Below are 13,019 nucleotides of genomic sequence, written 5' to 3' on the forward strand. Positions count from 1 at the left end.
GATCGGCCCTGCATCTTTGCGGGATATTAAATCAAAATGAAGACGACACGCTCCCATCCAAGACGCAATTCCTCAGCGCTGTAGCACCCGTCAATAAAACCGGACGCTTCTAACGGAGTCGGCCCAAGTGATAGCTTCCAAATTCAAGGCGAAATGTGACTTTGAACAAAGAGTCCAATAAGGCGCACCTGTGGCCGGGTCAGACGGTCGCCGCTGAGCACGAGCGGCCCATCAGCTCGGCAGGCCGCCTGCTGTTAATGCAGGAGGGGTCTTAAGAAGGCAGAAAATTGCCTTACATAACAAGCCGGCGCGTGCAATTTAGCCACACAAATGTGCGCTGTTGACTGAAGCAGAAAATAAGACTGTGGCGGCCCATCAACAGCCAGCACATTTCATATGAATAATTATAAAGATGAGGGAGGAAAAAGCAAGCTGACCATGACAGCTCTACTACTTTTATTTACTTGCAATGAGGGATTAGGCATGGAGGGAGCAGGAGGTGAGTCTGGAATTCAGATATTCAAATCCATCTTATTACCACGGTGATTTTTCTGTTTATTGGCGTGCAAAGTTCAATTTTTTTTCCCAGTATCCCCACTCAGTTTTAGCGATAATCTTCGTCTTTACCATGTCATGATGTCGCCAGAGTCTTAAAAATTCTTCTCACCCTCCAAAGTGTCAGATTGATCTAATCAACCTCCGAAAATGAGAATTCAGGCTTTGATCATCTCTCTTAGAAACGTGAACTGAACTGCGAAAAAGACGTGAAACCAAAATATTAGCGAAAAGTTTCTACAAACACCCAAAATGGCTGCGTCGACCCAACCCAAAATGCCCGACTAGCTGTTCAATTCCGATTGCGTGGGATTGTGATCGACATGCGCATTGAACCTCACGTTGATCAGTTGAGGCCCCGCCACGGAATTTGCCCGAAATAGCTTTTTGCAAGCAAAATGGCCGACTTCCTATTCAACTTCAGGCACGGGTCCATGAGAATGTTTCTCGCGTCCTCTTATGATTGACAGGTCGATAGCTGAAACTGGAAACTGCTGCCCGGGGGCAAATTTTCATGCAACTTTGCGCGGGCAGAGAAATTTCGAACGCTTCGGACTTGTGCGCTCTTTGCTCTCTAAGTGCTTTGATGCCAGACATCCTTTTTTAAATTACATTTTTCCGCTTACTTTTTTGGCTTTCGCTGTGTTGATGTTCGGCTCAGGTTGAAGGGTCATACAGGCAGTGGTCAGACGCCCTCAAGACGGGGGCTCGGCTAACGGCGGCTGAGGAATAGGGTTTCTTTAATTATCAGTCGGGGTTATGACTTTGAGGCACCCCCCCCCTCCTTCCAGCCCCTCCCCTCGCAGATACCGTCTAAGTGCTCCGTTCTGTCGAAGAGGCCAGTCCCCCCGCGGGGTACCATTCCACTGCTGGTAATTTCTGGTGCCCATTAGTGACCGCAGACAGAGCACCGAGCGGGCTCGCACGAGCGACGCGAGCCCGCAGAGCAGGCCGGCCTCCCCGTGAAAATAAATAAATAAATAAAAACAAGCTTTTAATGTAACGTTATTGCATTATGCCCTCCTTGCAGGCCAAGTCAAAGGCCCATTTGTGCTCCCTGCAGAATATGAGCTGAAGCGTTGGCCTTCTTCTCCAGACTGGCGATGCGCTGTCTTGTACTTCGTTCGGAACTAGAGGCCAAAAGGTTTCTCGCGCTACCGCGGTAACATTTTAGACAGGTTATCTTTATTACCGTTTTTCACGCCATTTAGATTTTTGCGCAATGTTTTTCTTCTAAAATTTGGGCATTTTTTGCCTGATGTATTTCGTATTTGCAGTCTAATATTATTTATTTATTTTATTTTTATTATTTATCTTTTGTTGTTTTTTGTCATTTCTCATTTTTCTCACAGTTCTTTTCTATCTTCCCTCCAATAGTTGTATTTCTTCACACATTTATTTGATTTATATTAGTCTAATTTTCCCCCAAATGTCTACTCTTTTATAATGTGCTTTTCATTAAATATCATTGCACGTTTTTTGTATCATTTATATACATTTATTTCTTCACATCTAAGATAATAATAGTAGAAAAAGGCAAAGGTTTGGCATCATTGCAGGAGACGTGTGGCCGGAGCAGGGGTGGGGGGGGGGGGGGGTCAGCAGAGTCCTGGAACAGTACAAGCGTACAAGCGTAATGGGAGCGTTGATCGGGCCGACCTAAGCCTCCCGCTTCCCCGGATCAGCGTGTCGCGCCTCTCCCTCTGCCGGCACCGGCCCGATGTAAGCCACTGGAGTGGCAAATTACACCAGACCTTACAGCTGTAGCCCGACATTATGATTAATTTGATCGGTAATTTCTCCTGTTTTTCATTTTAATCGCCGTGCCCGTTCTGCTGTGGCGGCTCTTTCAGATCTAATTAAGATCAATTTCGCCGCGTAGCCCGCACGTTTGCCCGCCGCCAAATCCCCGAGCTCTCCGGGCGTGGAGAAAACCCGCGGCTCCAATCAATCAACCCCCCTGGGGTAACAAAAAATAAAATAAATAAATAAATCCTGGGGCCACCTCTCGCAATCGGCACATTAACACACTTAGGCAAATTTCCAAATCTCGCAGAGTCTATTTGTCACCGCTGTGGTTGGTTCAAGATGAAACAAATTAGCTGCAGAATTGAAAGAATCGTCGGGAAGTAGGAAGTCAAAGACAGACAGGATGCGGTGGGAGTTGGAGTCGAATGGGGAGTAATTCTTGTGTTTTTCCTCACAAGTTAATAAACACTTGGGGCTTGTCATGAATACTCAGGATTAAGGTGGGATTTGGATCACAACGAACAAATACATGACTGTACATGTTTTACGGTTTCTGGGTGGCTAACACAAGCTCAGAACAAGAACATTTGGAGAGTCCAGACCTCCACCACCTCTTAAACACTTTCAATCGTTTAATGATTATAAGATGGGGATACGCAGGTCATTACAATAAATGCTACGCCACACCAGCTAGTAGCTGAACTGGCTAGCTAACATGGCTAAACACAGTCTATGCAAACAAACATTTCTGACAAGTAGTTTTCACTAAATGAAGATTATCTTATCATTCGACACACCGAGCAAGAACAGAGACGATATTGTGGCAATTCATGAGCGTGTGTACCAGAAGTCTTATGTGAATAAACCAATGATCTTAATGCCATTCAATCAGCCACCGTGGTCTGCGGGACTGTCGAAGCGAGCCTTCAAATCCTATTGGCGGTCGCCATAGGCCGCGGCCGGTCCGTGCCGGGGCCAGCGCTGACCCGAAAAAGAAGTAAACCCTTTACGGGCGCTCTCGCTTCCACCGCACACAAACGCGGACACACGGTAATCCTATTTGATTGAAGCAATATCTTAATGACAGATCATGTGGCATCCTTTCAAGGGAGGTCTGTCCTCGGTCAGCGTAATCACGCTCACTATTTCCTTTCGAGACATTTTCTATCGGAAACAGAGGAGCAGGCAGGACTTTAGGCTCTATTGCCTTGGCTGTAAAATGGCCACCTCAAACCAAAATGGAAGACCAGTGCTTTTTTTCGTGCATGGGTTCTCAAGACTTTTTTGTGGGTCTACTCAGGATAGAGAAACCTACCACAAAATGATGTCACTAAGTGTCACCGGCTTTAGAGGCAGAATTTTTCCCAGAATGACTCTTGGAAAAAATGTATGCTTCAATCCAAGATGGGAGACTTGTCTTTATTACTTTTATATGTATTTACAAAATGATTATCATGTTGCTACGTGACAAATGGTTTGGGGGTTTAATTTTCTTTGACAGATTTGTTCTGTTCTTGAGACCTTTATGTGGGTTTAATCATAATATAAGAATGCTTATTTTTAATTTTAGCGCTAGCATTGCATTCAATTTAATGTGTTGTCCCTGTTCTTTGACGAGTGAGACTGGACATTGTGTTGGGTTTCGATAATGTTTGGAGGCTTATCAAATCGTGAGACCATTTTTTTTTTCCCCTGCTGAGTCTCACCAGGCCGTGACGGGGTTAAAAAAAAAAAAAAGGCAGTTGAATGGAGGGGATGAGGGAACAAATAGTCCAACGCATCTTCGCCCATAAAGAAGCTCATGCCACCACCCAATAAGGGGCCTGACGCTGATGAATGTGACCGGGGACGGCCAGGCGACCCTGGCCGGCGTGCGCTTGAAATGAAACCGTGGGGATATAAAATAGGCCATTATCATCGCGACGATGACGGCCAGACAAACGGCACGGCCCAGATGGATGGACGGACAAAGTGACTGCAAAAGGAGCTTGAGTAGGAACCAAAGATTAAGAGGCTGATAAAACAGGAGGGGAGATGACCTCAGAAGCCTTCCTGAGCTGCGGGTGAACATGTCATCGAAATCCTGAGACCGGAGATTCTTGAACTGGGGTCTGGGGATCACCAGGCGTCCATGGGCAGTCGCTTGTCATTAAAAAAACGGCTCTCAAAAAACAAGCGTAACAATCGATTTACTCCACCTTACCTTAGTTTTGGGCAAATCAAAAGATCTGGGATCTTAAGTTTCTTGAAAATAGTTATGATATTGTTCTTTCTGTCGAATCGTAAGGATTTGACTCACCGGCAGAGGCATAGGAGGGGTGGCGGGCGAGGGTAGGCTGCGGGCGGGCGACTGGTTCGGCCGGTGCGACGGCGGCGACTGCGGCGGCGGCGGCCCGGACGTCGAGGAGCAGGCGGAACCCGGCGACGGCTCCGACTGCTGGTGGCCGGGCGGGGTCATGTGATGGTGCTGGGACGAGACTTGGTTCTGCACGTGTTGGTGGTGATGGTGTTGTTGCTGCTGTTGCTGGTGGTGGTGATGGTGGTGGTGGTGCATCTGTTGGAGCTGCTGCAGGTGTTGGAGTTGGGAATTGAGGGTTGAGGTAGCTGTTGATAAAACATCAAGTTGAATCAACACCTGACAATTTCAGACGCCGTCTTTATTTGCACAACAAGTCCACACCTGTGATTGACGCACGAGCGCCAAGGAAACGACCAGAGGCACATGTAAATTGCGTGAAGCCACAACAAGAGTCCTCCAGGGTTTTGAGTGGCTCAATTTAGTTTGGAAGGACAAAGATGACATAAATGCTCTCTGCCAAGTCAAAAGTCTTCATTGTCACTCGGAGGATGGCCACGATATTCCCGTTTAATGGCTCAAATCACACCGGCGGAAAAAAAAAAGAGGCATCAATCTCCTCGCAAAGACTTCAGGAACATTAACTAATTGGATCCAATAATAGCGCCCTGCTTCAACCCCATTTAAATGCTGTTAAAAAAAAAACACGGGACATGATGAATCTATATCAAGGAATGGAGTTATTAGATCTAAAATCTGCCAGTAGTGGCAGCATGATTACTTCAAGGTGGGACCCGTCATCATACAGAAGAAGTCTGGTCAAGTTCTGACCTTGTGAAGTTATTAGTTTCGTGTTTTACTGCGAGTCGTCAAGTACGCTGGCATTTTCCAGTCATACGCAATGATGAAAACTCAAATTACTCCTAATTTGTCTTCAGCCATCTGTCTCGTATACATGGTTCACATCTGGCAACAATTTCACAAAATATCAAGAAAAATTCCCAATTTGAAAGATCTGTGTAAGTTACCAGAAAGATGTGGAATCCTTATCAAAATGCCAGACTTCCTATGTCTGTTCTAGCATGGTCTGAGTCTTTTTTTGTGAGAGTTCGACCAAATTTCATGTTGCTAAGTGACACTAGTTTCGAGAGCAGGTTTTTTATTTTTGAAAAAAATTCCTGCAAATGACCAAAACAAGTCAGAAAATGCAGCTTCAAACCAAAAGACTGACTTTTTGTGTCCTTTCAGTTGAAGGGTTATGGGAGTTTTCTGTGGCTGTATTCATTCATCGATGTCCCTTAGTGAACCTCGTTTTGGGGGGATTTTCATAAATGTTCCGCGGCGCTAACTCACTCCTGTCATTCCTACAATATGAAAATTTGCTTGCTTGAACTTGTGAGTCTAAAATGGTCACTTTAAACCAAAATGCTAGTTTAGTGGGTCTACTGTCGAGACAGATGCCTACCACATTTCATGTGGCCCAGTGAAACTGGCTTCAAGGGTCCCCCAAAAAAGTCCAGAAGACGCTACTGAGGCCATTATCCCAACTAAATTTTTACCAGAATAAACACGCCTGCAACATTACGAGCAAACTCTGAAAATGGAGGGTTTTAAAAAAGTGCCCTAAAAATACCCTAAGAAAGCCACGACTCTAGACTTGAAAACTTCAAACCTTAACCCCCCCCCCACCCCCCCGCAGATGCAGGACAGACTCCTTCCCGCCACAGTGACAAAATGTTGAGCTCTACTTACAAGACGGAATACAAAAGCAGAACACAAAAGCGCGGTTCTACGCCGCGTCTGTCAGAAAATTATCGAAAGCGCAGGCAAGATCAAAGGCGACTGGAGAATGTCCTCTGGCGTGGACCATTATGGCGAGAAACAAGCGGCGCAACAACAGAAGATGAGGCAAAAGCAAACAAATACAGAGGGAATATGGAAGAAGCCCCATGTGGCCTTATTATCAGAGCCGCACTGCAGGTAACTATATTCTTTAACAGCAGTGCTTTATAAACGCTGTCATCTTGTTAAGACTGTCAGGACCACTGACCCGCCGCCGTTCCTCTCTCAGTGGGCGGCAGCACGTCGGTGTTCCCCATTTTGATTGCGTGGCCGCGGCACGTAATCCACAAACGGGCTTCTCTGGGCTAATTGTTTGGGCCGCCGCTTTGCTCGAATGATGGAGTGAGGGCCAAAGAGACGCCGGCGAGCTCATTATATCGGCCAAGTGTGCCTTTCGTACTCTCGGCTTCCTTTTCTGACTGAGGGTCCCCGTTTCACTGTTGACACAATTCAGCGACGCTATGTTAATGTTTGTAACGAGGGCAGCGGAACGTGTGGAGTCATCTCGCAGCTTCACGGAAAGGACACCAAGTTAACTAACTCTTGCAAGTCAACGGCTCACTCTAGAACCACCAATGCAATTGGTAGTAGAATCCAAAGAAAATTCAGTGAACCCTCACTATGTGGTGGATTAGCGATGATGCCCCGACTCGGTTAAAAAAAATATTCCAACAATTAGACACCCTACATTCAGAAGCTCTCAATTTACCAATCAATCTACCTCACCTATGGGGATGAGCCGTGGGTCGTGACCAAAACAACAAAACCCCGGATGCAAGTGGCCGAAATGAGTTTGGGTGTCCGGGCTCTACCTTAGAGATAGGGTGAGAAGCTCGGTGATCTGGGAGGGGCTCAGTGTCGAGCCGTTGCTCCTCCGCATTCAGAGGAGCCAGATGAGGTAGTTGGGGCATCTGATTCAGATGCCTCCTGGACGCCTTCCTGGTGAGGTGTTCCGGAGACGTCCCACCGGAAAGAGACCCCGGGGGCGAACCAGGACAGGCTGGAGAGACTATATCTTTCGGCTGGCCTGGGAACGCCTCGGGATCCCTCCGGAGGAGAAGTGGCCGGGGAAAGGGAAGTCTGGGTATCCCTGCTGAAGCTACTTCCCCCGCGACCCGACCCGGAGAAGCGGTAGATAATGGATGGATGGATATTCAGATTATAAATATTTCCTCTATCCTTGGGGCCAATCCGAGTAAAACCCTAGTTAAAGTTTAAAAGATCCTCTTCAGGTGACTTCCCTCCTATTAAAGTACTACTTTGGAGCATGTATTGTCATCCAGGTTAATATACCGAGGACAGCGACGGCAGAATCTTACCAAACTCCAGACTCATTGTTTGATATTTCATTTAGAGAAAAATCTTACCTCGGTTTTTAGCCGACAACAGCGCAGAAGAGTAACATTAAGGGCTACTTTCACACTGTTTTCAATTCATTTGTTTAATAGTGTTCAAAGAAACCACACATTGATGTACTTTCCCACAATCCAAGGCCGACTTGCGCGACAAAATTGATAATGAGAAGCTTTTCATGAGACAATTATTAGATATCATCTCAAGGAAACTCACATCAGTCCAGTAAACCTTGGAACGGGAAGCGATGTGACTGAATGCGAGCGTTCTCGTATTGTGCGTGATCGATAAACCTAATGGACTTCACTTAAAGACAGAGAGAGAAAGAGTTTTTAGCGTCTTCTATTGGTCTGCTGTCTATGGCTACAGCGCGTCAATAACTCTGTTGAATTAAGGTTTCTGCAAATGAAGAGTCGATCCCTCAAGGTAAAGCTACCGCTGCCACCTTGCCGCTAATGACTCCGGCGGAGATAAGGCGATTTAGACTGCGCCGGTTCGGGATCATTACGGCGCTGGTCAAAAGGAAGGTCATTTTTCCTCTGAGGATTAGCGGGGAGCAGGTCGCTCAAGTGGATCACGTCACAGTTCTTGCGCACTGATGTCTTTTAACGTTCTCCGCTGGCCCTTCCCACAGCGCTAGTCACTGCGCTACGTGTGATCAGATCTTGGTGAAGCAGCGTGTAGCTAATTAGAATGCCCTGCCCCAAGAAAGTGTAAATAATTGTTTATCTGACAACTACAATTTCAGTTTCAAGCTGCAGTTGTGCATTTGTCTTCTGCACTCCACAATTCCAATTCTGACAAAATTCCACAAAGTATTAAATATGAATCTTTCGCAGGCAGAAGTGCAATTGTGTTATTATTTAAGGATAATTCAGGATGTTTAGCGAGTAACTCCTGTGGCTTGTATTAATAATCATTTTATTGTTGGGGAGGTAAAGCGTGTCAAAGAATCTCATCCTCTCCAAGGAGATGTTACACAAACAGGACTCGATAATGCCATGGTTTTTTTTCCATTTTTTTTTTCATAATGCCGGCTGACTCAAGGACCTCTGTGGGTGGTGTGGTTTGAGGAAGAGTTGGGGGGCGGGGGGTAGACGTCTTCCCAATGAAAATAAGATCTACTTTCATTCCAGCCTGATTTTCTTCTTTGGAGAGAAGAGATGAAAGGTGGGAGGAGGAGGAGGTTAAAAGCTAAAAATCTTATTAACCACCAATGACATGAAATTTCATATGAGAAGGAGCTTTGAGGCCCTTAACAAACACAGAAAGTGGTTGTAAACATTAGATTTTTCTTTTAATACAACCAATGTCTTCATCAAGGATGGTTTCAAAATGGAGATGGATTTTTTTTTATATCATTTAGGTTGCTTTTTGCCATTGCGCCCGCTCATATTTTTTCTTCAATTCGTTTTTATGATTGTGACGACCCACAATCAGAATCACAGTTGAATTTCAATTGATCTCTCAGGTGTAGATTTGTGGATTTAGAACACTATACCATAAATGATCTATTTTTAATCCCCGTTTAGCTAAAAAAAAAAAAAAAGGGTAATTTATGCAACATGATAATGAGCAGCATCCAACTTATAATTCTGAAAATGGTGACAACTTCAGTTGTGGATAACTGTTGTTATATCTCATTTGGCAAAATGTCAGAATGTGAGATAAACCACAATTTATGGGAAGATGAATGGAACAATTATTACAAGACAAGAGGAAGATTGCATTTTTGGATAGTTCGCTCCTTGGCTCCTGGAAGCAGGGACGTTCCGGGGATTTATTTCAAGGAATATGTTGACAAAATGTAATACAATGCTGCCCGGTGAGGGGTTGCAAGCTTTTGGCCTTGGACCCCCCCACCCCTGCACACCTTGCAGTGTCTTAAAGCAGGACAGGGCAGGGAACCGTGCGTTCGCGGGCCCATCATGTGTCGTTGGACCGAAAGCACGCAGGCCCTGAGTAAAAGCCTCATGCAAAATTTATGTTCATGCGGCTGTTTCAGTGGCTGGGGGAAAAAAAAAAAAAAATAAAAAAAATAAAAAAAAAAAAATCAATATTGGGTGGTGGGTGGGGCCGGGGGTGTTGGCGGGGGTTGCGATGCACAGAGATGACTGAGTGCTCTCTGGACTGACAGTAAAAGGCGGGAGAGATTGAGGGGCTGCGTTGGAAAAAGCAGTCGCCCTGGCAATGTACTTCACCTCAAACTGGAATTCTATCGCGGATTATGTTGAGAAGGAATGCCCAAAACTTTCTCCGCCGAGGGCCGCATACAGAAAAAAAAAAAAAAAAAAAAAATAGAAGGAAGAAGGCATGGGGGGGGGGGGCACTTCACGCTGCCGATGAAAGAAATTAAAAAGCGATTCAATAAATTTGCTGTCGGTCGACACGAGATAAGCAGTGTATTCTTACGGAAAGATACATCGCGAGAATAATCAAAAGGCAATGTGGCAGATGAGGAGGACATCATAAGGCTTTTGTTCTGCTGCGAGCTTCCATACGCGTTTGATAGCATCCGCGGCGGCGCATGCCCACACAGTACATTTGGGGGAAGAAGCAGAGAAAAGGATGAAATGAGCCCAAACAATGGGATTTGCTTTCCATTCTTCTGCCTCCAATCTCGCCCCCTTAATTATTCCCTTTGCTCGGCATCTGAGGGCGCGTGTAAGCACTTTCACAGCGGCGCCGCATGCCCGGCAGCGCCGTACACTGATGTGGAGCCTCGTGAGTGACACACACAAGCAGCCTCTTGTGATTATTAATGCTCTTTAATATGACGCGGAGCCGCTCGCGCGGCGGAGGGGACGCGTTTCCAAATGCGACGGAATTAAAGCGGGGAGCGGCGACCGACGGCCCCGCGCCTGCGTTTTTTGATGGCCGAGCCGTAAGATTAGCACCGAATCGTAGATTTCCTGTTCGATTGTTGACTGGTGAACCAAAATGGTCGACTTCCCGTTCAATGTCGGTGTCCACATAATTTCTTGTCGATTGGTCAAAGTGGAGTCGGAGGCTCGTCTTTTTTTCATAACTTGCCGAGGAATCTGTCAAAGTACGAGTCCTGGAATTCGCCCCAAATGGCGGACTTCCTGTTTAATATTGACTGTGGGTCCGTGAGGCTTTCTGGTGTCAATTTATGATGGATATAGTCACCAAATTTCATTCGGAGGACCTCCAAAAAAGCCGAGTGAGAAAAAGAGTAAACAAAGTTGCCAAGATGTTGATGAGTCTGCATCTGTGCACATAAACAGGCCTTATGCCAAGAGATGCCCGGGTAATGTTTTGTCGACGCCGACGCGCCAAAATGCACTTCAATGAATTCCCTGCGGATCCCGATAAGGATGCTTCCGTCGCCTCCTTGCTGTACGCCGTATGAGCCCCACAGCGAAGTATGATGAATGAAGCGGCGCGCTACTTATGCGCTTTATCGTGCTCGCTGACTAGCAACAGGTTCAGCAAAGGGCAGCGGCGGTAAATGAAATTCCGCGTCCGGGACAATACATCATCGGAGAGGGGAGCTATGTCGGAACTCACGGGGTAGGGGATGTATGAATCAGACCTATTTTATTTCCACACTGGATGATCTCCGTCTTTTAACCACAAGTGCGAGGGCTAATTTCACAGCGGGAGCCCGCCGAACACGTACAACGCTAAAAAGTCCTTTACACACGCGCACGGCGACAATCGGGCTGAAGTGGCGCTTTTTGCCATCAAAGTCAACAAAGGTCGGATTGTTAGATTACCTCTAAAAGATTATTCAGAGGTCCTGTGGTTTGGAGTGTGTTAAAATGATTCCCCCCATCCACAATCTCCCTGGAAACCGTGTTGACGACTGTAAATCTTTCACCTGTTCAATATTTCAAGAGAAGTACACATGAGCATTTCAACTCTTGCGATCCAAGACATCCAAGGCTCAATTATCGGAAGTCTGAGTCCTAACCCCAACCCTAAATCCAAACCCTTCGACCAAATTGTTGTTGTGCGAGAACACTGCTGTAAATATTGAACACGTTTAACAGCAAAATCTCTCAACACTTCCCACAAGACTGGAAAATCATTCAGGATAACCTTTCAAAGACATCCAACATTGTGGGTTTTGCTGATTTTGATGCCGATTATCGGAATGTCCGTTCCCCGCGTCACATATCCAATAGGTTTTTTACATGCAGATTGGAGTGCAAAAATCTCTGTTAACACACCCAACACATCAGGATAATCTTTCAAAGGTATTTATTCGATAATCAGATCTTTTCTGCCTTTGATCGCAAGGGGAGAGAAAATGCCCGAACGTGTCCCTGGTAAATATGTACTGAGCTAAAGTTGACTGAGAATCGAAGCCTGGAAAAAAAGCCCAAGAAAAACTCAGGAGATTACTTAGTAGTCTTTGTGGCGACGCCATCTCGGATGCAGAAATAGCGCCCGCGGGACCGACCCATGTCTTACGGGACCTTTTAAGCTGTACTGATACCGATAAAAGCTTCCCCCGCCTCCCCTGCCTCCCTCCGACCAATCCCGCCCCATTAATTAAGGTAATGACGCCCTGGTCGGCAATTAGCAACCGCAGACGGCTTTTAGCGACGGGTTTTGGTTCCGATGCCATCTGGTGACAGATGCGGCCGCGGACTCTTCATGAAACTGGAGAAGGTGCATCCAAAATGACCTCTGCAGAGACACTCATTGAAGTTTTTTTCCACCAAAAATCCATACGCGGCCAACGTATAGGAAGTGTTCAATGCCAGAAGCAATTGATCCAAATTACAAACATCTGTGTTGAGCGTAAGTAGTATTGACCGGCACATAATATGACATCGATTGGCTTGTTTTATTAAGATGGAGCCAAAGATCGCGCTAGGGTCCAGTGCGTTTGCATCATTTGCATGGAGCGTTAATTGTAGTTTTGTAAATGCCAACAACAAAATGAAGACATCTGCGTGTCCAAATGAGAATGCTCGTATTACAATATTTACTGAACTACTCCGTACACGTTGCCATGAAATGTTATATTCTGAAAATAATGAAGAGCTAAATTAACGTTTTTACTATCGTTTACCAGTCACTGCGATTTGACAGGCGCGTACGCGCATGAGCTTCATCGCAAAACTGCACAGTCGAGCACGAAAAATCCCGTGTAAGATTTGTTACGAGTAGAAATACAGATATTGAAAGACGTCGCTTATTTTGTGTAGTTTTGACCAATGTTCCCTCGAAGCTGCGTCATTTGTTGCAC

The 13,019-nt window shown here is 45.9% G+C and overlaps 1 protein-coding gene across 1 annotated transcript in view; it reads right to left on the minus strand.

The window, feature by feature from the left end:
• The window catches only part of pou6f2 (POU class 6 homeobox 2), a 76,087-nt gene that overhangs the window by 21,055 nt on the left and 42,013 nt on the right, over nucleotides 1-13,019 (minus strand). The window contains exon 6 of the mRNA XM_061806008.1: nucleotides 4,604-4,908. Coding sequence (XP_061661992.1) covers nucleotides 4,604-4,908 — 305 coding nt within the window. The remainder of the gene's footprint in view (nucleotides 1-4,603; nucleotides 4,909-13,019) is intronic.

Source organism: Syngnathoides biaculeatus, chromosome 19 (assembly GCF_019802595.1).
Source record: "Syngnathoides biaculeatus isolate LvHL_M chromosome 19, ASM1980259v1, whole genome shotgun sequence".
NCBI classification, from domain to species: Eukaryota; Metazoa; Chordata; class Actinopteri; order Syngnathiformes; family Syngnathidae; genus Syngnathoides; species Syngnathoides biaculeatus.